The following is a 26,903-nucleotide window of genomic DNA, read 5'->3' on the forward strand; positions in this document are numbered from 1 at the left end:
CCCCGGGTTCAATGAAGCTGTTTTAATTACCGCACCATAGCCACAACCCCAAGGGTTCCCCTAGTAACCAATAACCAACAACCTCCTCCAGATCTCAGCAGGGTCCTCACAACAACCAGTCATCTCCAGGAACTACTCCGTGGTCAAAGGACCCTAACCACGACTGTCCTGCTCTGATCCCAGAGCAAAGGGAACCACCACCTTCCTCTGCCCTCAGCACTCAGGAGCCCAGAAAGGGGAAGCCTAACAACGATGTCATGTGAGATGAGAGCCACCAGGAAAAACAGCCCTGCCAGCAGCTGGGCCTCTCCAGAACGCACCCTCTGAGGGCCCAAGCCTAGACCTTGGGGGTCAGAACTAAACCGACGCTTCCTTCCACGGCTGCAGTTTCTCGTTGGAGGCTCAACCAGCCGAGAGAACACCGACGTCCGACAGTAGGAGTGGAGGGGGTGGGTGTGAACCAAACCACATTCCCCAGAATACACCGCGAAGGGGCGGGCTCGGGAGCATCTAGAGCGGCTGTAGTTCTCCGAGTCCAACTTTCCCAGTCCACCGTGCACCTCCCGCCTAGAGAGAACTACATGCCCCAGCGTGCCTCGTGAAGCTAAGGAGTCGCTTCGCTCTAGTACTCGCGACGTTTGGACCCACTTCCTCTCGCCAACCTAGAAGTTCGTAGACCTAGAGGTGGGGCGAGAGGCGGCAGTTTCGGGCGGGTCAGGGCGGAGCTGAGAGGACGACAGAGGCGGAAGCAGCGGCCCGCGGGACTGGGAAGGGGTGGTTCCGGAAGGAGGAGGAAACCTGAAAAGAAAACAGCAACAAGCTGAGGTGCTGTGACAGAGGCAAACAAAATGGCGGCGCCGAAGGGGAGCCTCTGGGTCAGTGCCCAACTGGGGCTGTCGCCACTGCTGCTGCTGCTGACTGTGGCCCTGACCGGAGGCTCGGGGACCGCTTCGGCTGAAGCTTTTGACTCGGTCTTGGGTGATACGGCGTCTTGTCACCGGGCCTGTCAGTTGACCTACCCCTTGCACACCTACCCCAAGGTAGGGCCCGTCCAAACCGGGCTACAACCCTTCCGTGGCCTCCCATCTCTCCGCTCTCCCGTACTTCTGTCGGCTCTGGAAGCCTGACTGTTGAATCCACCCTTCAACCACTGTCTCCCATCTGTGTGGCTCCTGTCTTCTTCCCCTAATCTTACCCGCACCGCGCTTCTGCTGTAATTACCGGAAGTTTGTGCCGCACCTACCCTGTAATAGGCTGGGTACACAAAAATAAGCAAGACACGACCCCTTTCCTCTGGGGCCTTGTGTGGCAGGCAGCAGGGGAGACGAACACTCGGAGGGGGAGGAGTATCCAGATGATTAATGTGGGGTCCTCACCTTCCAGGGACGGCGGGGCGGAGGGGGGCAGTTGCAGATACGCCAGCTCACAAGATGTTAACTCTTAACCCCTGATCCCTGAGCGCCTCTCTGTTTTGGGAGCCTGCAGTCTGTTCCTGGAGTCAAACAAGTAGACAATTCTACCATAGTATGAAATACATCAACGAGTTGGGAGACGCTCAGGAAGAGCTTTCCGCCTGTGTTGAGTAACTGTAGAAGGCGCTCACACTGGGACTGGAATGGCTTAGAGAAAAAGCAGTTAGGTTGCTGCATTCAGAGAACTTACCATTCAGTGCAATAGAAGACAGAGGGAATAAGTGGAGTGGGAAAGAAATGAGACTGCCTTTCGTAGGGGGATCACAACTTATGGACAGAGTGACCCTTCCTCCTCTCCTAGTCCGCCCTCAGGTGCTGCCTTTCCTTTAATTCCATTCCACTAATCGAGTTGTTTTGCAGCTTCTAAAGAACTGTTGACTCAACATCCTAAACTGCGTGGTGACTCCCCTACCCTTCCAAATATATAATTTAGGTATATCATCCTCCCTCCCCCGGCTTTCTTTATGAGAGCTTTTGCTGGTCTTTTTCCCTTGCTTTTCCTTCACGTTCCCTATGCTGTATGCTTAACTGTGTGGCTAGCCCTCTTTGCTCTCGCAAACTACAAAGTGACATGTTTAGGATATTCCTTATTGGCAAGTGCTTTCAGGCTTTTGAAATTCTGAAGTTCTAAATGCTATCTCTGCCTGTATGTTTGTTTACTGCTGGATTTTACATTGCTTGAGGATTATCAATTTTCAAGAAAAAGTGTGGGAGAGGGGATTATCAAATTTTCAGTCAGAGACAAATATAGCAGTCAAGAGAGAGAAATCAGAGATTCTGACTTCCAGACTTTCAAATCCATGTGTACTGCTCCTGGATACATTATTTTTTTCTCTTCTTATAAACCTCTCATAAGTAAGAGGATTGTATGAGGAAACTAATATTGATTTGGCCTGGAATTGGGCAGAGACTTATTTTGTATCTTTCTAGTGTTTGGATGTGTTGGTTGTTTTGTTTTGTTTTTTTCTGAGATTTTCCTAGCAAATTTGTAGTTATTTGAATACATATGCTGTGAGAATAAACAATTCAAAAGGATAAACATTTCTGGAACCTCTAGGTATTTTTATAATATCCACTACTTTCTAACAATTGATGTGATATCTAAGTGTTTTTTACTTATTCAGTAAAGCTGTTCTCCCTAGGAACTCTAAATCATCTGGCTCCCTGTGTGTCCTGGCTTTAAAATTTATTAACTGTCTGCTCTCTGTTAGCCAGTATGATGGGAGGTTTACCTCCATTATCCCCAATTCTCACCCTGCAAAGTTGGGTTTTACAACTGAGGTAATCGAGGCTCTGAAAGGTTCAGTGACTTGCCCAAGGTCACATAGCCAAGTAGTAGTGGAGTAATAGGAATTCAGTACTAAAACTGGCTGTATTATGCTGCCTTCTATTAATAAAGTTGTATTATTACAAATATTTAATTTACTTATTTCACTGATGTCTGTCAGTCCTCCTTCAAATTATTGTGCTTTACAGTTCAGGAAAAAGCAGTGTGTGTTATAAGAAATTAGATGAATTTACAAGGTCCTGTAGCCTCTCTTGGTCTGGTGTTTGTGACTGGCAGATAGAACTCTCATTTTAATGACTCTTTTTCAGAATTATTTATTTGTTGCAAGAAAGTAGGATATTTTACTTGTTTGTAAGTAGATACTTAAAATTATTATATTTTACCCTTTAACTTTCTTCAAAAGTATAATTGCTTAACTTGTCTGGGTCCAAATGCAGGAGACGTAAGTCATGTTAATAACAAAGATAATTATAGAGCTAGCCTGGTCATTTTTTAACAGAGTGTGGGCTCTGGAACCATACAAACCTGGGTTACATTCCCATCTTCACTTTTTTTAAAATAAATTGATTGATTGATTGGGGGCTGAATTGGGTCTTTGTTGCTGCACGTGGGCCTTCTCCAGTTGCAGCTAGCAGGGGCCGCACTTGCTTGTGGTGCGCGGGCTTCTCATTGTGGTGGCTTCTCTTGTTGCGGAGCATGGGCTCAACGCGTTCAGGCTTCCATAGTTGTGGCGCATGGGCCTAGTTGCTCCGCGGCATGTGGGATCTTCCCAGACCGGGGCTCGAACCTGTGTCCCCTGCGTTGGCAGGCGGACTCCCAACCACTGTGCCACTAGGGAAGACCCGCAGCTTCACTTTTACTATCTGTGCGTCCTTGCTGATTACTTAACTTATCATGACTTCATTTTGTCAACTATATAAAAAAAAAACCACCGCACACCTTGCAGAGCAAGTGTGAGGATTAAAGGTAGTATACATGACACTATTAGCACAGTGCCTAACACATGGCAGTAGATAGTTATTTCCTTTGCCCAATGTCATAAAACCAATTTGGTACATACAGTATATTAGTAATACTGAATAAGAGGGAGAACAGTTAGCCTAACTTAGCTCAGGATAAAAAAATGCATGTAAAATCTATAGATAGTAGGGTTCCTTCTTTAAGGAGGATTCATTAAGTTTCCTTCTAATTATTTAGCTGGTATTCAATTTGGTGGGGAGCACCATTTCCTTGTCCTCTAAATTAGAGAAGGCCTATTTTATATAAGCTTGCCAGTCACTTTGGATACATAGGGCATGAAATATCTAGAACATGAAACACTTACTGGAATAAGGTTATGATTTTTAATAGCTACCAATTGAGTGCCTGCTCTGTGCCAGGTATCCTATGATACATTAAGTGTTAGCACCATGCCTGGCACATTATGGGTGCTCATGAAATATATTATTAATGTTATGTCTACTTATTAGTATAGCATAATATTAATGATGTTGTAGATATAAGATAATATATAAATAAAATAATAAAGTATAAAATAAAATCCTCATCATATTTCAAGATTGGCATATGAGTATTGTCACTGTTTTACAACTAAAGAGTTGAGGCTGAGAGACATTAAGTCCCTTGCCCAAGGTTGTGCAGAGTAAGTGGTGAGGCTGAGCTTCTAACCAGGGCTAATTCCTGAACCTAGGCTCTTTCACCATGCTACAGTCTCTTCTGAAAATGGTACTGGAGGGCTTATTGGATTGGTTTAACAAATGAAAACATATCTGAAAATGAAATGGTATGCAGTGTAGCTCATACTAATGAGCTCATGCTTCCCCTATGCAATATAAAGAAATATATGGTGCTCCAAAGACGTAAGAGAATTCTTCCACTGTTTTACAAAGCCTGCAAAAGCTACTCAGGTATGAAATTTATTTTAATTGCTAAATCTTTCAATTTCACCGAAACAATAAATGCAGCTAGAACTGAAGTCCAAAAACGCACTATCTTCAAAATTGTGTAATAAAGCTTGTTTAATATTAGACTGCAGCCATCTCCTCTTAATGGATTGTTGCTGCTACATAAATTTTACTAATCCTGCTGGAAAGAAATGCATACCTTTGTATTCCGTTGGCTGCTAACTGGTATATGCACATGCTGTTTCCTTCCTTATTAGGTGCCTGCTAGTTTGTACACAGTGAACTACACAGTAAGTTGAGGGGGCTCCCCCAATGTACTGGTTTGTTTCAAATACTATACATTTAACCAAAGAAAAGCCTGTTGAAGACATCATTAGTCTTATTAAGCAGTTCACATTTTCCAGTGATGAAGAGTCTTTCCTGTCTTGAGCTCTCCCACATATACAATGATGCTTATAACTGTTGTTTTCTATTTTTAAAACCAATTATTATGATTAACACTACTACCATTTATTGAGCACCTTCAATGTCCTGGGCACTGCCCTAGGAATAGCTGTCTTCCAGCATTATTGAGGGGTTTGGAGATAATTTATAGCTTTTATTTCCCTTTTGAGATTTAGATAGGTAAAGTAACTTGTACACACTGACCTAGAAGGTTTTATTCCAAGTCTGGCTGATTCCAGTGGCCTTTCCCATATGTCACGTGTTGGCCTTGTTTGTGTTCTCAGTTAAGGTAAACCAAGTTTAAAAAAATCCTTTCATTTAAGCATTTTTTTAGATGTATACCTCACTTTGTGGGGGCCTTTATGGCACTATTTGCCATGTGAAGCTAGTCGTGATACTTTTCCTGATAAGCCTGATGATTTGTATAAATATTTATGTGGCAGAAGTACACCATTGGTCCCTAAAGTACTTGTTTACTGATTTCTACCTCTATTAAAGTTCTGATTATGTCACTGTTATTTTTATTTTCAACTTTCCCCCAAAATATGACTATGGAATATGGGAAAAGGGTGATGTTTTTACCCACTAACTTTGTTTCTTGGATATTACTTTTATTATTTATTTATTTGTTAGTTTATTTATTAATTTTGGATGTCACTGTTAAAATAAGGAACTAAAACTTCTTTGTATGGCAGAAGTCTTGGTATTACCTGGCTCCTATCATTTTTCTTTCTTTCAGTCATAAATCTTTTGTTGGACAATTATAATAAACCCTATTAACTTTACTTTCTTTTTGACCTTTTTTCCCCCTAAAGGAAAAATGCTAGTTTTTGGTAACCCTCCCTGTTCTTGAACTCCCTAGGAAGAGGAGTTGTACGCATGTCAGAGAGGTTGCAGGCTGTTTTCAATTTGTCAATTTGTGGATGATGGAATTGATTTAAATCGGACCAAATTGGAATGTGAATCTGGTAAGATGCTATGCTAATGACATCAACAGATATAACATTGGTGTTTTCTTTGAGTTGTGTTATGCTTTTTATGTGTTTTCCTCAGAAAATGACAGGTATACTGTTTAAACTATTCATCCAGCATACTTTAATTATTATGAAGTTAAAGTTTTAGTTTTTTAGTTTTTTAGTTTTTAGGTTTTTTTAGTTTTACTTTTTTAGTTTTTTTTAGTTTTTAGTTAAAGTTTTAGTAGCTACTGCTAGAAATTTCATGGGCTTTAAATTTCATCTATTTATTGAGACAGTGTTTATTTTATGCTGTGGATAGGACATCTTTGTTTAAGTAAGCGTTTGGTTTAGACAAATGCAATAGTAATTACCCTTCTTATAATTCATCACTACCTTTTCAATGGATGGTATAATTTTCCTAAGCCTTTCATTCATAGGCTAGTTGACTTAGCTCCAAGTTTTTTACTGAATCAGGCCTTTGACTCAGTATTTAATAGTGTATTCTCTGTGGGTCATGCCAATAAAAGAACCAGAGTTTTTGTCGTCTCTTAAACCAGTATTCTTATCTTTTGCCAAAAGTGATGTGTTTAATAAAATAAACCTGTAATCACGACAAAATTGACGTTTAGCTTTTTTAAAGAACTGTGATGGAATTTTCTCCATTCATTACCTTACACTGTTTATTCAGTGTAGCAGGAGGTACCTTTCTCCCTATCACTATGCCAGTACTCACATTTAGCCTCTGTGACATCATAAACTTTTTTTATGGCTCAGTGTCCTAAATGACCATCTTTATATGTACATAATGCAGTTCAGTTTATTATCTAGCACCTTTGGGAAGTATATTACAAATGCATGACTGGGTGGAAAGAAAAATAAAATTGTTATAGTGGTAAAGTGCTATATCACAAGAAAGAAATGGCTCTAGTGAACTAAATGAAGAGAGTATATATGGTAGAGACTCATTCCAACTTTAGAATCCTGCTGTAGAACATTTTCTAAGTTCAGTTTTCTCAGAATTTAGAATGTTAGACTGATTGCTTTGTTTTATTTTTCCTTGCCATGTGAATGCCCTTGCTTCTCAACTAAGTGATTCAGTTCCTAACAGTAATATCATATATTTGTGTAAATTAATAAAGTATATTATTTTGTTCAACCCCATGAAATAGGTGGTGGTAGTTCAGTTTTAGACAAATAGAAATCAATAGAGAGGTTAAACAGCTCCACCTAGGTCACATACACAGCCAACAAGTGGTGAAGCCAGAATTTCAGGATGCCAGTTCAGTGTTTTTTTCCATTGTGCAAACCTTAGCTATGAGGATCACCTCATATGAATGTCATCATGTAGCCAGAGCCTGAGTATGTAATTAATAGATTTATACCTGGAAGATCTGACTTGTGGGAGGCAGAAGATATGGGGTTTTATTAAAAGAATACATTTGCTACTATTACCAAATGTGGAAATTCATATTAATGAAATACTTTCTAAGTGTAATAAATTTCTTTATAAAATTTCTTTATAAGATGCCAATGTTCTCTCCCTTTTCTTTCTCTCCTTCTCTTTTTTTTCTTGTAATTTGACTGTTTTTCTCTTCCAGCATGTACAGAAGCATATTCCCAATCTGATGAGCAATATGCTTGTCACCTTGGTTGCCAGAATCAGCTGCCATTCGCTGAATTGAGACAAGAACAAGTACGAAGCAATTCTGCCTTTCAGAAATGCCTGCTTAGATCGCACTTTGTATTGAAATGTATATTGCCCACATGATCCTATTTTAGTGTTATATTTTATAATTAGTCTTCAGCAGACAAATTATATGTTTGCAAATAGAAAAGTCAATTGATTTAATTACTTTTGTATAATGCTTTACCGTTAAGAGGTATGTTCACACCTATAATCTCATTTTGGTTTTTTTCTCGGTCCAGTGACAATATTATCCCCATTTTGCATATGAAAAAACTGAGGCTTAGAAAAATTGAGAGTTCCTTTTTTTCTCATCCCATCTGCCATTACCTTAACTCAAATCATCATTTCTCATCTGCATTACTAAATTAACTTCCAGACTATTTTCCCACTTCAGGCCCCTCTAGTCCATCCTTCAGTCTGTGTCCAGATATTTATTTTCTAAATGGAAATCTCGTCATGTCAGTCTCCTGTCTTATATACTTCAGTAGCTCCCCATTACATAGAGGTTTAAGTCCAAACCACTTATCACAGCCTGGCTCCTGATTACCTCTTCTATATCATCTCTTATAATTCCCCACCCCTCATACTCTATCCAAACATACAGGGAAAAGTTTTTTAATTTTATTAACTCTGGCATAGGAAGTACAGCCACATGGTACAAAACTCAAAAGGTTAAAAAAAAAAGTATACAGTTGACCCATAGTACTACAGCACTACATGATCTGCAGTTGGTTGAATTCTCAGATACAGAATCGCGGATACGGGGAGCCAACAATAATTTGTGTATATACACAGATTTCGGCACCCCTAACCCCTGCATTGTTCAAGGATCAGCTGTATAGTGAAAAGTCTCCTACTCCTGTATCTCTTAGCCACTCCGTTTTGCTCCATTAATGTAGCTAGGGTTACCAATGCAGAGGTAATTTATATATATACAAGAATACATGTATTCTTTCTTTTCTAAAATATAAGTAATAAATAAACAATGTCTACTAATTTTTTTTCACTGCATACATGTTTCATTGTATGGATGTATCATTTATTTAAGCGGTCCCTTATTTGTGGACATGTAGGTTGTTTCTAATTTTTTTTTTTTTTTTTTTTTTTTTGCTGGTACACGGGCCTCTCACTGTTGTGGCCTCCCCCGTTGCAGAGCACAGGCTCCGGACGCACGCACAGGCCCAGCAGCCATGGCTCACGGGCCCAGCCGCTCCACGGCATGCGAGATCCTCCCGGACAAGGGCACAAACCCGTGTCCCCTGCATTGGCAGGCGGACTCTCAACCACTGCGCCACCAGGGAAGCCCTCTAATTTTTTTAATTTTGAGAAATAGAGCAAAATTTCCCTCCATGGAATTTGTATCAGATTTTAAAATTGACATATAATTCATTCTATAAATTTCACCCTTCTAAAGTATTCAGTGCAGTAGTTTTTAGTATATTCACAAACTGTGCAACCATCATTACTACCTAATTCCAGAACGTTTTCATCATCAAAAAAAGAAATCTCATACCCATTAGCAGTCACTCTCCTTTCCTCCTCCTCCCAGTCCTTGGCAATGTACAACTTTTATTACAGTTTTAATTTGTGTTTCTCTTATGAGTAACTTTAAACATAATTTCTAATTTTTAAGACCCATTTTTATTTCCTTTTCTCTTAATTATGTATGTACTGAACAGTCCTTAATGTTTGTAATATGACATTATTTCTTGCCTCTGTCCCTTCTACTCCCCATCTGCTCAGTGAATCCTCTTGACTCAAGGCAGGTGTCATGTCCTTTGTGAAGCCTTCTTAACCACCTCTGACCCCAGTTTGGGTTATGTGCCTTTCCCCATACACATGTTTCACCCTGTGTTTCACCTCTGTCCTATACAGATTAAACACAGATATACAGTGATAAATAAACACACATGGTTTAAAAATCTTAAAATTTGTAATCTTAACGAATGCTTGTTTAGTGAACTAATCAATGAATGATTTCACAGCTAGTAAGTGGGAAAATTGGATCATGAATACAGTTCTTCTGATTCTAAAAACTCTTCTTTCTTAATACCCCATACTGCCTCTCTTTTGGAATATAGCAGAACCAAAGCTAACCCTAGAGTTCAGCAAGTTGTATCCCACACTTGTGCTCTAGAGGGCCCCACTGCTGCTAAATAAGTCAAGAAGTCAGAATTGGAGGGGAGGTGATACCAATTAATGTAAAAATCTCATCATTAGCTTACTGTATATAGTCAGCCCATAAATACTTCCCTCACTCTGCCCTGTTATCAGGTACGTCACATTTTATGCATATATTCTTTTAATTGATTTTTCCCTTTTTTCCATTGGTGTTCATTATAGCATGGTTTATTTTACATGAAAGCATTAAAGATGAGAATAGTATGATTTGTCCCTTCCCCTTCTACCTCTTGAGGACTTGCTAATCCTTGTTTAATCAAATCTTAAGATTCTCCACATTTTTGGACCTAATTCAAAAGCCTGTTATTTTGATAGAGGTGACAGGTAGCTTATAAGTGTGTTTGGTCACAAATTAAAGGATCCTGGGATTTTAAGCTTCTCATAGTTAATTTGCATAGGTAATGAAGAGTTTAATGTTGATGACTATGGTAGAATCACTTAATGGTTTATACTCTGTCCCAATAAGGATTTGATTATGTTGCTCTCTTGAATATACATATATAAAAAGTAATATATTTCTCATGATTTAATTTTTTTTTAAGCTTATGTCCCTGATGCCAAAAATGCATCTACTCTTCCCTCTAACTCTGGTAAGGTCATTCTGGAGTGATATGATGGACTCTGCACAGAGCTTCATAACCTCTTCGTGGACTTTTTATCTTCAGGCTGATGATGGAAAAATAGTTATATTCCAGGTGATGACGTGCTTCATAGATTCTTTTAAATACCGACAGTAGTAATGTATATGTCTTAAATGAGTGTCTTAGTATAGAGCCATGTACTTAGTCCCTTACCAATATTTATCATCAAATAATTACTCCCTAACCTATATTAAAACATTGGGCATCAGGACCCAATGTGACTTACCCTTCCCTCTGCCCATTGGAAACCTATTTAACGCCTGTTTTTCCTTATCTTACAAGAACTCTGAATCTGCTAAATTTTAGAGTGGTTAAATTGATAAAAATGAAACCTCTAGATATGAGACATAAGAAAAATAAATGTAGTTTGAATATAAATAATGATGTGTATTTATATCATATATGGATATTAGGGAAAAGCAATAGAACATAATTTTTATTTGTTAATAGTGCTTTTTCTCATAACTCTTATAAGAGAGCTTGTTGAAGAAGCATATTGCCTTTTAGAGAGGTAACTTTTCTCCTACCTCATTATTTACCATGTGATATGATAATAATAGCTGCTGTCTTTGAAGGTTCATGTGTACTAGGCATTTACATATATTATCTCAAATCTTCAAACAACTTCATGAGGTTGTATTATCACTATTTTATTGATGAGGAAACTATGAGTCTAACTTATTTAAGGTCATGCTGCCAGTAAGTAACAGAATTAGGCATCAAACCTGGGTTACTTTAGCTCCAAGGCTCATATACCACCCTACCATGCTGTTTTCCTTTTAATTTGGTTGTTAAATTCATCAAACTTCTCAGCCAACAAATTATGTTGTGATGCTTTCTCTCAGGTAATAATTAAAGTAAACCTTTTAATTATTATTGCCAATTGAGTGGCTTACTATAAGGCTAGTCTGTGATTTTTAGCATCATCCTGAGTCTTGGGTCCCCTGTACTTAATTTGGTAATATGTAAAACACAGAAGACGTTTTCTCTCTTTTAAGTTCATGAATAAGTTCTGTGTCTGAAAGCTACTTAAGTTAAAGCTTCAGTTGCTCTCAGAGTGGAGTCCTCCTTCATTCCCGATTAGATGTGAGATTAGCTCTGTTCCTCTCTTTATGTCAACTTAAGTGTGACTATGATGGAGAAAACGCCACTCCAGAGAATCAGTGCTACATAGAAGATGTAAAGTATGGAGCACTGAGCTATAATTTATGAATTACTCATACTTAGGGAAGAATGGAATGTTTCAGATGAGAAAGAATAGAGATAATATGTGTTTAACGAGAAATTTTGGCAGTCTGCTAAATTATTCCTGATCAACCAGAATTAGAACTCAGCTTTGCATGGTATGATACTTAATGTACTATGTTGTAATTTGTCCCTCTTTTTTTAAAAATTTTTTATGTTGTCAGGAAATTAAACTGACTACATTCTTGATGATGCTAGAAGTCTGTTTCTTTGCAAGGCACTGGATCTAATGTTTAGCAAGTGCAATTAAAATATATTGTGGTTAACATGTTTTATTTTTTATACCATACTTCTGTTACTTTTTCTCAATTTGAATCTTTGTAGAGATGATATGTTATAGAACTTCCTACTGAAAAAAGCTTAAGAAGAAGTACAAATGACTTAATTGCTTTCATTATCATTTTAGTCTAAGCCAAAGATCCAGTATGCACCACAGTTGGAGCAGGAGCCTGCAAATTTGAAAGAACCATCGCTAAGCAAAATGTCCTGTAAGTTTTATTTTAAGTAGCTTGGGATTAAAAACATTAACAGTCAAATCCGGTGGTGTTAGAATTGGTTGTATGATTGTTTTTACATTAATGAGAAGGTGAATAAATAATTTTTAAAACTGTGGTTCTCAAACTTTAATATGCATTAGGATCTGTAGAGTTTGTTAAAGCAATTTCTGCGCCCCACCTCCAAAGTTTCCAATTTACTAGACCTGGGACAGGACATGAGAATTTGCATTTCTCACAAATTCCCGGATTCTATTGCGGTTGGTCTGGGGACCACACTTTAGAATCACTATTCTAAAAACATTTAGTTTGCTTTGAAGGATGTTTTGAGTATGAACTAATGAGAGATTCTGGTATCTCCCAACAAACTAACCAAATAGTGAAACTACCCTGAAAATATGTTTTTATTCTATTTTTATTTCTATGCTAGAAGTGAATTTAAACTTATAGGAATAGAAAGCATCAGGCTAAAACTGCTTACCTTTTAAAATGTGCTAGCTCATACCTTAATTTAGATACTGATTTTATTAACTTTTTAATTATTTTGGTGGGTGGGTAATGACAGCACATAACACAAGGCCATCTTTAACTTTAGACTTGAACAAACCAAATTCTATTATTACATTCAGAAATATAATTAAACAAAGCATCAATGTCAATAAGAATTTGAAAGTAAAATAGGAAATTCATAATGTTGTATAATATCCAGTTGGTTTTTAATGTGCCAAAGGAACTTGCATTCATTATAAAATATGTCAGATTACATTTACAAAAGCAGCTGGATATCTGTACAGTGTATATATCTAGAAGCAGTCATTTGAGATTAGCTTTTGGAATATAGGATATCATAAACTTGTACCTTATTATTTCAGCAGATCTTCAAATGAGAAGTTCACAAGCACATAGGAACTATCTTGAAGATGGAGAACGTGATGGTTTTTTAAGATGTCTCTCTCTGTATGTATTCATCTTCACTTATGCATATAGGAGATAAAATCTGGCTTGTATCAGAGAGATGCAGTCCTTTTTATTATTTTAAAGTTATATTAACTGCTCAAAAGTAGAAAACTTTTTTACCTTTACCTTTTCCCTACCACATCCAAAGTTGTACTTTTGGATATTTTAGTTTGTTTAAAAGGTAATTCTCATAGTTTAATCAAACACAAGCGGGTAGTTTTTTTCACAGCACAAAAGCATCCTTGTTCTTATTGGGAGTCTTTGATTTATGTTACGATATGTGCTTCTTCAGACATCTCAGTTAAACTTTAATATTTATTGAAAAAAATTCACATATGAGTAGACCCACACAGTTCAAATCCATGTTGTTCAAGGGTCAACGGTATTTACATAGCATTTACATTTTATTAGATAGTATAAGCAATCTAGAGATGATTTAAAGTGTACAGGAAGATTTGCATAGGTTATATGCAGTACTATACCACTTTATATAAGGGAATTGAGCACCCTCAGATTTTGGTATGGGAGGGGCAGCAGTCCTGGGACCAGTGCCTTGGGGATGCCAAGGGATGACTGTGTGTCTGAATGGTTTGGGGGTTGGATTTTTGTTTTTATCTATATGGCCACACAGGAGGCTAGGGGAGGTAGATAAGGGCTTTAGATAAAGGAGGGCTTTGTGTTCTATACTGAGTGTCATCTCCATGCCAAGGATTCTTTTTTTTTTTTTAATTATTTATTTGACTGTGTCGGGTCTTAGTTGCAGCATGGGCTTCTCTCTAGTTGTGGTGCATGGGCTCTAGAGCACGCAGGCTTAGTTGCCCCTCAGCATGTGGGATCTTAGTTCCCTGACCAGGGATTGACCCCGCGTCCCCTGCACTGGAACGTGGATTCTTAACCACTTGACCACCAGGGAAGTACCCATGCCAAGGATTCTTGAGGGTGGCAAGGGAAAGTGGGCAGGCGAGGGTAATTGTTACTTTGTGCCCTCCTCGGAAGGAATATCAAGCTTTCTGAGGGTGAAGAGGTTTTTATCAAAGTATGCATGTGTCTACTCCTCCAAGGAGTTCTGATATGAGCCTTCTCCCTGCAACCACCCCCCACCCCTTGCCAATAAAAAAAAGAGAGAGAGAAAGAGACAGTAGGCCATAACACTTGGTGATAATTATCTACTCTGTGTCAGTTACCAGACCAGGCACTTGAGTAGAGAGGTGAACAAGTGTGTATGTACTCTAGTGGACTATTCTGTCTCAAGTGTAACACTTCAGTAGTCCACACTACATGCTTCGTGTAATTTCTTAGAGTAGAAATAGTTTCTTGAGAGGTTTTGTCAGATATCAGTAGGGTTATATTAGAACCTAAAAATTAATACTTTTTACTGAATAAACTCTTTAAAGACTGGGTAAGAAAATGAGAATTTAAATTTTCCCTTCCTTTCATTGCTAAACTTGCTTTTGACCTTGTACAGAAAAAAAGGCAATTTTTCTCTCTCTCAGTATTTTGGATTTTTGTTGCAGTTTGATAAGTTTTATGAAACCTAAATAATTATCTAATCTTAAGTTACAGTTTATTTTTTCTTTTTTGGCTGTGACATGCGCGGCTTGCTGGATCTTAGTTCCCCAACCAGGGATTGAACCTGGGGACCTGGCAGTGAGAGCACTGAGTCCTAACCACTGGACTGCCAGGGAATTCCCTACAGTTTATCCTTAATACTGCATTACCTAGCATCTTATTGATGCCTCATTGCCTTTTAACATTTTGTCATGTTTTATGTTATTCTTTTAAATCTAACATTTTAAAAATAGCTTCACTTGTTCTTCAAATCTTAATCTATAGTTTAGCAAACAATAGGTCACTTATGGAAAAAACTCCACTTGCTGATTCTTGTAACCGGCCTTCTACCCTAAGATATTTTAATCATAAGAAAAATATAATTATCTCTTTTAAAGTTATGTGCTGGGCTTCCCTGGTGGCGCAGTGGTTGAGAATCCGCCTGCCGATGCAGGGGTCACGGGTTCGTGCCCTGGTCCGGGAAGATCCCACATGCCGCGGAGCAACTAAGCCCGTGAGCCATGGCCGCTAGGCCTGCGCGTCCGGAGCCTGTGCTCCGCAACGGGAGAGGCCACAGCAGTGAGAGGCCCGCATACCGCAAAAAAAAAAAAAAAAAAAAAAAAAAAGTTATGTGCTAATGGATACAGAATGCTTCATAATAGATATGCCCTTGTAAGTTGAAATTCAAGTAAATTGTGCTAAGTTAAATATTTGAAACGTAGTAGAGAAGCTAACTTCTAGAAGCCTGTTGTGAATCCATTTATAAAACAAATGATCATTTCATAATTTACCTATTCTGTACCTTAATTCTTTGGAATATTGGTTTTCTTAAAGCAAGTATTATCTTAATACCTTGCAAAATAATATATGACATTTATGTAGCACTGTACAGTTTATAGGACACTTGATTTGCCTTATCTCATTTAGTAATTAAAAAATAGCCTTAACAGTAATTTGCTTTAATTTCATATATTTAGCAGAAAGCCAGTATGTCTGATTTTTTAATTTATAAAAGTAACATAGCCATTTTATAGAAACTTGAGTAATGGAGGAAAGGACATCATATCACCCTAATATAATAGCTATTATAGTATTTTCTTCTATAGTATGTTTTTTAAAATAGTTTTAAAGGTAGTACACATAAAGTTTTAATTATATTATTAAATAAGTACACAAGGTTGATTGCCTGTAATTGTTAAGAGCCTCCTGTTTTTTATATTATATAATTTTAACATAACTAATTGTTGATTTTTTTTTTTTTTCCCCAGTAACTCTGGGTGGATTTTAACCATGACTCTTGTCCTCTCCGTGATGGTATTGCTCTGGATTTGTTGTGCAACCGTTGCTACAGCTGTGGAGCAGTATGTTCCCTCTGAGGTAAATTTAATTCTAACTCTTAGGCCTTTTGAAGACTGAGCCATGTGATTTACTTTTTTTAATGCCTTATTGGTTTAGCTAGAAATGCAAAGCCTTTCTACTAATAGAATGAGAGAAGATTTGGTGGTTTTAATCACGCACCGGGGTTGGCACACATGAGAGTTACAGGTTCTCAGCACAAGAATCACTTTCCAATTTTCTGTGGTGCTAACTACCATAATGACCAGTGTATGCCAGCTGGTTTGAGTACAGTGTCTCTCTTCTCCCTAGATCTTTGAGACTGAAAAAAACCCATTGACATCAGTTTCTAAGGTGATATATAAGAAAGAAGACTTGTAGAACTACTTACAATTTTAAATTTAACATTGCCACAAATGTTAAGGAATAATTGCTGCTTTAGAAGCAGCAAGGCTAGAGCTTTTGATTTTGAGTAATATGTTCTGGTATACCCTGAGAGAGATGGAAAACTGTCTTGACTTTCTTGGTAATTAAAATTTAACTGGCTCAAGAAACATACTATTAAGGTAAAGGATTTTTGTTTCAGAAAAAAGGTCTAAGCTTCCCTGGTGGCGCAGTGGTTGAGAGTCCGCCTGCTGATGCAGGGGACATGGGTTCATGCCCCGGTCCAGGAAGATCCCACATACCGTGGAGCGGCTGGGCCCGTGAGCCATGGCCGCTGAGCCTGCGCATCCAGAGCCTGTGTTCCACAACGGGAGAGGCCACAACAGTGAGAGGCCCGTGTACCGCAAAAAAAAAAAAAGAAAAAAGGTCTAATTTCAGTATGGTACTGGCACAAAAACAGAAATATAGATCAGTGGAACAGGATAGAAAACCCAGAGATAAACCCACGCACATATGGTCACCTTATTTTTGATAAAGGAGGCGAGAATATACAATGGAGAAAAGACAGCCTCTTCAATAAGTGGTACTGGGAAGATTGGACAGCTACATGAAAAAGAATGAAATTAGAGCACACCCTAACACCATACACAAAAATAAACTCGAAATGGATTAAAGACCTAAATGTAAGGCCAGACACTATAAACTCTTAGAGGAAAACATAGAACACTCTATGACATAAATCACAGCAAGATCCTTTTTGACCCACCTCCTAGAGAAATGGAAATAAAAACAAAAATAAACCAATGCAACCTAATGAAACTTAAAAGCTTTTGCACAGCAAAGGAAACCATAAACAAGACGAAAAGACAACACTCAGAATGGGAGAAAATATTTGCAAATGAAGCAACTGACAAAGGATTAATCTCCAAAATTTACAAGCAGCTCATGCAGCTCAATATCAAAAAAACAAACAACCCGGTCCAAAAATGGACAGAAGACCTAAATAGACATTTCTCCAAAGAAGATATACAGATTGCCAACAAACACATGAAAGAATGCTCAACATCACTAATCATTAGAGAAATGCAGATTAGAACTACAATGAGGGGGGCTTCCCTGGTGGTGCAGTGGTTGAGAGTCCGCTTGCTGATGCAGGGGATATAGGTTCGTGCCCCAGTCTGGGAAGATCCCACATGCCGCGGAGCGGCTGGGCCTGTGAGCCGTGGCCGCTGAGCCTGCGTGTCCGGAGCCTGTACTCTGCAACAGAAGAGGCCACAACAGTGAGAGGCCTGCGTACAGCAAAGAAAAAGTTAAAAAAATAAGAAAAACTACCATGAGGTATCACCTCACACCAGTCAGAATGGCCATCATCCAAAAATCTACAAACAATAAATTCTGGAGAGGGTGTGGAGAAAAGTGAACACTCTTGCACTGTTGGTGGGAATGTAAATTGATACAGCCACTAGGGAGAACAGTATGGAGGTTCCTTAAAAAACTAAAAATAGAACTACCATATAACCCAGCAATCCCACTACTGGGCATATACCCTGAGAATACCATAATTCAGAAAGAGTCATGTATCACAATGTTCATTGCAGCTCTATTTACAATAGCCAAGATATGGAAGCAATCTAAGTGGCCATCGACAGATGAATGTATAAAGAAGATGTGGCACATGTATACAATGGAATATTACTCAGCCATAAAAAGAAACAATTGAGTGATTTGTAGTGAGGTGGATGGACCTAGAGTCATACAGAGTGAAGTAAGTCAGAAGAGAAAAACAAATACTGTATATTAACACATATATGTGGAATCTAAAAAAAAAAAAGTTTATGAAGAACCTAGGGGCAGGACAGGAATAAAGACGCAGACGTAGAGAATGGACTTGAGGACATGGGGAGGGGGAAGGGTAAGCTGGGACGAAGTGAGAGAGTGGCATGGACTTATATACACTACCAAATGTAAAATAGCTAGCCAGTGGGAAGCAGCCGCATAGCACAGGGAGATCAGCTCAGTGCTTTGTGACCACCTATAGAGGTGGGATGTGGGATAGGGAGGGTGGGAGGGAGACACAGGAGGGAGGTGATATGGGGATATATGTATGTGTATAGCTGATTCACTTTGTTATAAAGCAGAAACTAACACACCATTGTAAAGCAGTTATACTCCAATAAAGATGTTTAAATAAATAAATAGAAATACATAAAAACAATGACTTTTGAGTTCTTAAAAAAAAAGTCTAATTTGATGATTCAACTTAGCTTTCAAGGACGGAAAATTATTTATATAACTAAACATAAGATAATAAATTCTACTGACATCATATCCAACTGAAATAAACTTTAGTTCTCATATGCCTCCAGAATGCAATAGAAAAAGAGAGAAGAAAGGAGGGAGATTTGAAGAATGGTATGGATTAGCAGAGTCATGAGGGTGGACAATATTCCCAGGTACAGACAAGAATAAGCAACTATCAGGGAAGGACTAAGCAGCTGACTTGATTAAAAGAACTTAAATTAGGAAATTAAACCAAATGAATAAAGTTAGACAGGATTGGGAAGAACGTTGAATTGTGGAAGTGTTAGACAATGGGTAAATTTCTGTAGAACTCATCTGTTTATGATATGATCTGAACATCCTCTTGCTAATTACCTATTTGTGTTCTTGTTTAGTTCTGATATCCATATTTTAATCATTTTATTGTTCCCGATAAAAGTTGAAATTACACATCTTACATAGGATTGCCTTTGCCTATTACTTGCTTTTGAACTGCCCCATGCACTCTAAATCCTTATGACAACAAAGCTACAAACCCAGATTAGTAAATCTTTATTGACACTGTGGTACTTTATTCCTTCCATTAGCACAATTCCTTCTCTTTACTTCTAGGATGCCCCTTGTAAAAGAAAGATACGTGTAGAGATTGGTGTGGTTATTTCCTGGAAAGATTGAATTACTGGCCTCAGGTGGAATTTACCTTGATAAAATCACCACTACCTGGCTTCTGGTTCCCAGGACTACTGAGTAATGTTGAGCACTTTCTCCTGGACACCATTCTAAGCATTTTATATGAATTAGCTCATTTAGTCTTTTCAGTAACTCTGTGAGATGGCTGCTATTATTATCCTCTTTTCCAGATATGAAAACTGAAGGAGAGAATGTATTATTGCCCCAGTGTCACATAACTAGTAAGTGGTAGAACCAGAATTTAAACCCAGGTCATCTGACTCCAAAGCTAGTACCCTTAAGTTTATTTAGTTAACCTGGAGTCATCACTAGGGAAGTTGATTATGTTACTTGTATCAAGAGCTCATCTTCTGTGTAACCTCTTTTTTTTTTTTTTTTCCCTGGTACTGGCCTTTCACCGCTGTGGCCTCTCCCCTTGCGGAGCACAGGCTCCGGATGCGCAGGCTCAGTGGCTCACGGGACCAGCCGCTCCGCGGCATGTGGGATCCTCCCGGACCGGGGCACGAACCCATGTCCCCTGCATCGGCAGGCGGACTCTCAACCACTGCGCCACTAGGGAAGCCCCTGTGTAACTTTGACACTAGGAAGTTGAACACCACTGGGACCACATGTTTCATGTTTTTGAGCCAGGATGCTCAAACTCTCTTACTGAAACAGTTCTTAGATGGACATTTCATAGTTTTTCCTCTCTTATCTCCTTACTTGACTTATGGAATTGACCTCCTCTTCTGGTGGTGTTTAGACGTAACAGTGCTTCACATTGTGGTTTTGGTTACATCTTACAGACCTGGGGATCTGTCCCTCCCTTTCAGATTACTCTTGATCTTTTTCTTCCTTTTAGATGTTGTCTCTGCTGTGATAAATTTTGTCTTGATTGTATAGCTTTAATTCTGTGAGTTCTTTCCCCTTATTTCCAAGTTGTTCGTAGAATGCCTCGTTGTTCCCACATATGCCCAGGCCCCTGGATCATAAAGCCTAAAGCGTCAGAAGTACACGTGGAATCCTGTTGGCAGCTATTACATTCCCTCCTGATATCTGCATATGGGTGTCACTTTCTTTCCCCTCTCTAGAATTCTTCTTCCTGTCCTTAACAATCAAAAGTATGGTGACACCCTCAAAGAGCCTATGCTTTCCTAAGATACATTTTCTAGGAAAATATATCAAAAGCACTCATTTGAATTCACCGCTTTTAGGCTTTACTCTGTATCTGAAACCACACTTTAGCTAAGTAATAATGTTTTTTCAACTGTATTTTTAATTATAAAAATTCTATATACTTGGTATAGAATTTTTTAAGTTATATATAAAGAAGCAGGAAAAAAATCACTCATCCCGAACTATTTCATATTGCCATTTTAGTGGATTTCTTTTCACAATTAAAAACTGTATAGGACTTCCCTGGTGGCGCAGTGGTTAAGAATCGCCTGCCAGTGCAGGGGACATGGGTTCAAGCCTTGGTCCAGGAAGATCCTACAAGCTGTGGATCAGCTAAGCCTGTGTGCCACAACTGCTGAGCCTGCGCTCTAGAGCCCGCGAGCCACAACTACTGAGCCCGTGGGCCACAACAACTGAGCCCGCGTGCCTAGAGCCCATGCTCCGCAACAAGAGAAGCCACCACAGTGAGAAGCCCGTGTACCACAACAAAGAGTAGCCCCCTCTCGCTGCAACCAGAGAAAGCCTGTGTACAGCAAGAAAGACCCAACACAGCCCAAAATAAATAAATAAATAAAATATATTTTTTTAAAAAAACCTGTATAAACTGGGACTTCCCTGGCCATCCAGTGGTTAAGAGCCCATGCTTCTATTGCAGGGGATGTGGGGTCAGTCCCTTGTAGAGGAACTAAGATTCTGCATGCCTCACAGCGCAGCCAAAACAAAAAGAAAAAACAAGCTGTATAAACTATTTCAATATTAATGTTTTGTTTCTTATTTTAAAATGTTGCAGTATAAATATACTCCTTCCCTGGTATTTTCTCTTTTATTTATTATAAAAGTAGCTGAGAATTTAGCATTAGGAAAGTTACTCAGATTTTCTTAATCAAAAGCCACCTATTTTAAACTTCACTTTCATAAAACCTTTTCATTGATTTTATTATTGGAACATAAGTTACTCTGACCCCTCTCCATAGTAACATGAGACTCCATTTTAAGTAATACAAGCAATGAGCAATGTTATTTATATTTTGTTATATTATTTATATATATAATCCTATGTGTTTATGGGAAATCATAAGCCTGCTGAGAGAATGTTTCTCTTCAGTATGGACCTGGTATCTTGAGCTCAAACATAAAATATAAAAAGCTTCCTTTTCAGTCACTACAAATAAAGCTGAAAATGGTGCTAATAAGGGCCAGGTATGTGGTCTTGGAAACTTATGAGCAGCTTTATCTTTTTTATTTAGGAAAGTTCTAAAATAATTTATCCAGAGCTTGTTTTGTAATAGTAGGTACTCATCATATACCATTTGATAGTAATGCCAGAAAGAGTTGGCATTTGTTGATCTTAAAGCGGTATCATTTTGAGTGACTTACAAAGATTTTGATCCATTTTTCTCCACTGTTTTTCCCTGTTCTTTCACATTTATGGTGTTGTTTTTTTGAAACTTCATGAAATAATGCTTTTCTCTTGTTGAGCTGTCTATTTAAGATAATAAAGAGTTGTCATTCATAGTGGTCCTTGTCAGGCAGGTCAAACCTGACTTATAAAAACAGGGTTCAGCAATATTGGATATTCCTTTCTAGAGACCAGGCAGCCTCAGAAAATTGCCAAAGCAACAAATAATAATATAACTGCTGCCTCAGTGTTATCTCATTATCTGTTTGCATCCTTTTTTCTTATTTGTCAAGACCATGATCATCTGATTTCAAGTGGTAAAGAAAGGTTTTAGAGGACTTCAAATAGCATTCATCTTAGTAAATCATGGACACTCATGGATAACATACTATGTGCTAGGCCCTGTTCAAGAGATTAGAGGTACAATGAAGAATAACATGAAGGTGGAACAAAGTTAAATGTTAAAGGCTGCAACGACTCAAGAAGTAGGGTGGGGGCTTCCCCCATGGCACAGCAGTTGAGAATCTGCCTGCCAATGCAGGGAACACAGATTCGATCCCTGGTCAGGGAAGATCCCACATGCTGTGGAACAGCTAAGCCCGAGCGCCACAACTACAGAGCCTGCGTTCTAAAGGCCACGAGCCACAGCTACTGAAGCCTGCGTGCCTAGAGCCCGTGCTCCACAACAAGAGAAACCACGACAGTGAGAAGCCCGTGCACCGAAACGAAGATTAGCCCCTGCTCGCCGCAACTAGTTAAAGCCCACATGCAGCAACCAAGACCCAACGCAGCCAAAAATAAGTTAATTTTTTTAAAAAAAGTAGGGTGAAACGTCTTAAACTATAACAAACGTTATTTGTCTAAAAAAAAAAAAAAAAAAACCAAGAATCTTGCTGTTCAGAAGCTTTAAGTCTCAAGAGAGACAATCAGAAAACGATGTAAATGTCATAGCTTTTTAATCTAAATTCTGTTAAGAAAGTGAGTTTTAGAAAAGATTTATGTAACTTATCTAAGATTGCATAACTAGTTAGTGGCAAAGGCAGGCCTAAAGCCCAAATACATACTAATTGAGTTTATTTTTAACTTTTAGAAGTAATAATGTGACATAAAATTGACTTCCTCTTCCTCACTTCTCAGATAAACCATTCAGTAGTTTTAAAAAATTTTTTCAAGCAGTTGCCGTTTTAAAATTTTATCTATTTTTTGTTTTATCAATTTTAGACATTATCTGATGTCCTCATACTAAAGGATGAGTTTAGTTCCCTTATCTGTCTCTCACTTCCATCTCTTCAGTTGCTGGGGTTTTTTTTTTTTTAAATAAATTTATTTATTTTATTTATTTATTTTTTGGCTGCGTTGGGTCTTCATTGCTGTACGCGGACTTTCTCTAATTGAGGTGAGCGGGGGCTACTCTTCATTGCAGTGCACAGACTTCTCATTGGTGTGGCTTCTCTTGTTGCAGAGCACAGGCTCTAGGCACACAGCCTTCAATAGTTGTGGCACATGGGCTCAGTAGTTGTGGCTCGTGGGCTGTAGAGAGCAGGCTTAGTAGTTGTGGCGCATGGGCTTAGTTGCTCTGCGGCATGTGGGATCTTCCTGGACCAGGGCTTGAACCCGTGTCCCCTGCATTGGCAGGCGGATTCTTAACCACTGAGCCACCAGGGAAACCCCCAGTTGCTGGTTTTTATAATGTATATTATTATTTTGTATACTTTTAGTGAGTGCTTTACAAATTTCTGTTGACTCCTCATTACTACCTTTCCTTCTCCCTTTTCATACTATCTCAATTTTCATTAATTATTATAATCCTTGGCAATAAAATATACTCATTCTTCTGTATATATACTTTCGTAGGTTGATCTGAAAAATTAAAATCCACTAGGCAGCATTTACAATATTATGATTATATAAATATTCAAAGTAGAACACTGGTTCTATTAGAACACTGGCAAATATAAACCTGAATTAAAAGTGTTCTCAGGAGAATCTTCCATATATCTCTGCTTAATGGAACCCATTTTTGTTTTGTTCTGGTTTTCTTCCCATTTTCTAAGTCATCTCAATTGCTACTGTTTCTTGTATGTTATTTTCTTTCTTGATTTCCTCTTTACTTTTGCTGGACCTCCTTAAGTAATTTTTTTCATAAAGGATACTTGGGCAATAAACTTCCCAAGGTAACACTTTTGAAAATACCTCTACTGTACCCTTGTATTTAGTTAGTAATTTGAGAATACAGAGTAGCCACAGAATCACTAAACATACTGGTTAGAGGTTATCCATATGCTCCCATCCATTTCCCTGCACGAATTTTACTCTTTCTCCCTGATCTTCTAGATAGCTTCTTCCATATAGATGTTTGAAATCATTTAAACAGTTCCTGGTCGCTGTTTCACGGTTTTTAAATGTTAAATAGAGTTGTGAAAGTTTTTCTTTCATTGTGCCTCAGAGCAAATTATCACACGTTAATTTGGGTTTTAAGGAGGCCTTAGTGTATGAGATCCATGTCCAATCCATCAACCACTGAATTTGTCTTGGAAATATTCTCTTACTGGAAAAGTGTCAGATACTGGGCCACCTCCTTGGTGCAGGATAGTTTGTTGCCGTGAGACAGTAGACAGCAGACCACATCTGAAACGTGTTCAAGTAAGCAGCCGTCATGACAATCACTTTTAGAACATTTTTATCACCCCAGAAAGGAAACTCATACTAGTAGTTACTCCCCATTTCCTCCCAAGCATCTTCACCAGCCATAGGCAACCAATATGTGTGGTCTCTTGTGACTGGCCTCTTTCACTTAGCATAATGTTTTCAAGGTTCATCCATGTTGTAGCATGTATTGGTATTGTAGATACTTAAACTTTTGAAGGTGCTCTTTATTCAGCATCTTCTAAAAGCATCTTTCCAACATCAGGTACTTTGTGTCAGTCTGTCTTTTTAATATAGTCAGTTGCCCTGTCAATAATGTCAGCGCTTCAGTTTTTAACTTACAGAATCAGAGATTTATTACCATATGCATTAACAACAAAATCTATCCCATTTGTTAGTAAAAACTTTTCATTTTCTTTTTTTTCCTTTAGGAGATAGACCTATATCTAAATAGACCTACTCTCAAAAGATATTAGACATTTCTGTTATACTTCAGTGAGTTTTATGACATTTGCACTGATTCTGTGTTATGCTTTCATTCTTTCATTTTAGTATCTATCTTCTTGGATATGTTAGTAATAATTTGAGCTTTTATATGTTTATGAAGACCTTTCTATCAATGTTAAAGTATTTCATGTACGTTCTTTGTTCTACTCACAGCCTTTTAAAATAGTACATACCGTTTTCCATATATGTTAATTTAGAACATTTAGTAGCAGAGAAACTTACCCCAAATCATTTGACCACTTGGTTGGAGAGCTAAGATCTTAAAGGAATTGATCACTTAAGGCATCAAACATCCAGAATCCATGCTCTTGTATGACCACACTTACTCCATTTAAACCTGAGCAATTTTTCTTGATGCTCAGTTGTTAACTTCTAAGTATTTTAAGTCAGTACATGTGGAAAAGTTTTCTTTGGCCATCCACTGGGAACTGAATCACATATCTGTAACACTTTGAGTAAAAGCATTCTTGAGGATGTTTATAGAATTTTTTTTTTTTTTTACCAATTACCCACAGATTAAATTGCTGTTTGAAGACTTACTTGGAGAGGTTCCTAATTATCCAAATTGCTAATGTTCATTGATTGTTTTTTGCAGAAGCTGAGTATCTATGGTGACTTGGAATTCGTGAATGAACAAAAGCTAACCAGATATCCAGCTTCTTCTCTTGTGGTTGTTAGATCTAAAGGTGAAGATCATGAAGAAGCAGGGCCTCTACCTGCAAAAGTGAATCTTGCTCATTCAGAAATTTAAGCTTTTTTTTTTTTTTTAAGAAAAGTGTATAGACATCTAAATTTCCATTCCTCATAGTGCTTTTTAAAATGGTTTCATTGGCTATAGAACTTAAAAATCACTATTAAATGCAAGTAAAGTTACCCAAATCTGTGACAACTGTATTTGCTGTAATTTTACCTGTAATTTTTTTCTAGTAATTTAAGAGATGGATATTTGGGATTGTATTTTTATTTTACTAATATCTGTGCTATTTTAATTATTATTTGCATTGTTTTTGTTTGTTTCCTTTCTTAGCCAAATTCTGTGAGCTGATCATTGTTCTTCCCCACCTCCTACCATGTCAATCACCTTAGTTAATAAGTTGAATACTCAGTAGGATATGACACCCCTGCTCAGCAATGGCCCACACCTGTAATTTGAAATTTAGTAGAAAATGCCCTTTAATACACTACATTTTCAGTTGTATTGAATTGAAATCATTAAAATTTTATTTGAATAATTATGTGCTGAAATTTGAGTTAATATACTCCTAATTTTCCAGATCTTCCCTTTCACCCCTACCCAACCCAGAAAATAAGTAGGAAATGTTCTATGTCTGTTTATTGCTATATGATGATCAGGGAGCAAATTAAAGCAAAAATGATTCTCTCACAAATGCATTTTATGTTATTTTGCACAGGCTATAGATTTTTTTGTTGGATGGATCTTTCCAAAGAACTATTTTTCTCTGTTAGGAAGCATGTCAAGTATAAGTTAAAGATATTATCAGAGAAAGCTTTTCATTTTGATAGTAAGAATTAGACTCTCGTGTTGCACAATTAAGTATAGAATTCACTTTGCAAAAACTTTTATTATCATTCCTTTATTATTATTATCAATAATACAGATACAAAAATAAGAGTGACATCAAGTAACATAGTATACCACAGTTAATGTGATTCAGTGTCATTAGACGTG

The 26,903-nt window shown here is 38.0% G+C and overlaps 2 protein-coding genes across 5 annotated transcripts in view; one reads left to right on the forward strand and one right to left on the reverse strand.

The window, feature by feature from the left end:
* The window catches only part of TCEANC2 (transcription elongation factor A N-terminal and central domain containing 2), a 39,594-nt gene extending 38,287 nt beyond the window's left edge, over positions 1–1,307 (reverse strand). The window contains exons 1-2 of one of the 3 annotated variants that reach the window (XM_067007299.1): positions 1,244–1,307; positions 596–798 (exon numbers count right to left, since the gene is read on the reverse strand). The gene's annotated coding sequence lies outside the window, so the exon portion shown is untranslated. Of the gene's footprint in view, positions 1–320; positions 569–595; positions 799–1,243 lie in introns of those variants that run through there. The other 2 variants (XM_059063481.2, XM_059063473.2) reach the window with 2 other exon arrangements.
* Positions 479–26,445, forward strand: TMEM59 (transmembrane protein 59). Of its 2 annotated transcripts, none has more exons than XM_059063341.2 (8): positions 479–1,040; positions 5,971–6,076; positions 7,663–7,757; positions 10,475–10,627; positions 12,225–12,306; positions 13,188–13,269; positions 16,086–16,194; positions 25,809–26,445. In XM_059063341.2, exons 1-8 carry the CDS (start codon positions 849–851, stop codon positions 25,962–25,964), a joined length of 975 nt encoding a protein of 324 aa, XP_058919324.1. In that variant the 5' UTR covers positions 479–848; the 3' UTR covers positions 25,965–26,445. The 2 variants fall into 2 exon arrangements, with proteins under 2 accessions (XP_058919324.1, XP_058919313.1); XM_059063330.2 differs by having other exon boundaries at positions 638–1,040; positions 13,185–13,269.
* The last annotated feature ends 458 nt before the right edge of the window (positions 26,446–26,903 follow it).

Source organism: Kogia breviceps, chromosome 1 (assembly GCF_026419965.1).
Source record: "Kogia breviceps isolate mKogBre1 chromosome 1, mKogBre1 haplotype 1, whole genome shotgun sequence".
In the NCBI taxonomy this organism is placed as follows: domain Eukaryota; kingdom Metazoa; phylum Chordata; class Mammalia; order Artiodactyla; family Physeteridae; genus Kogia; species Kogia breviceps.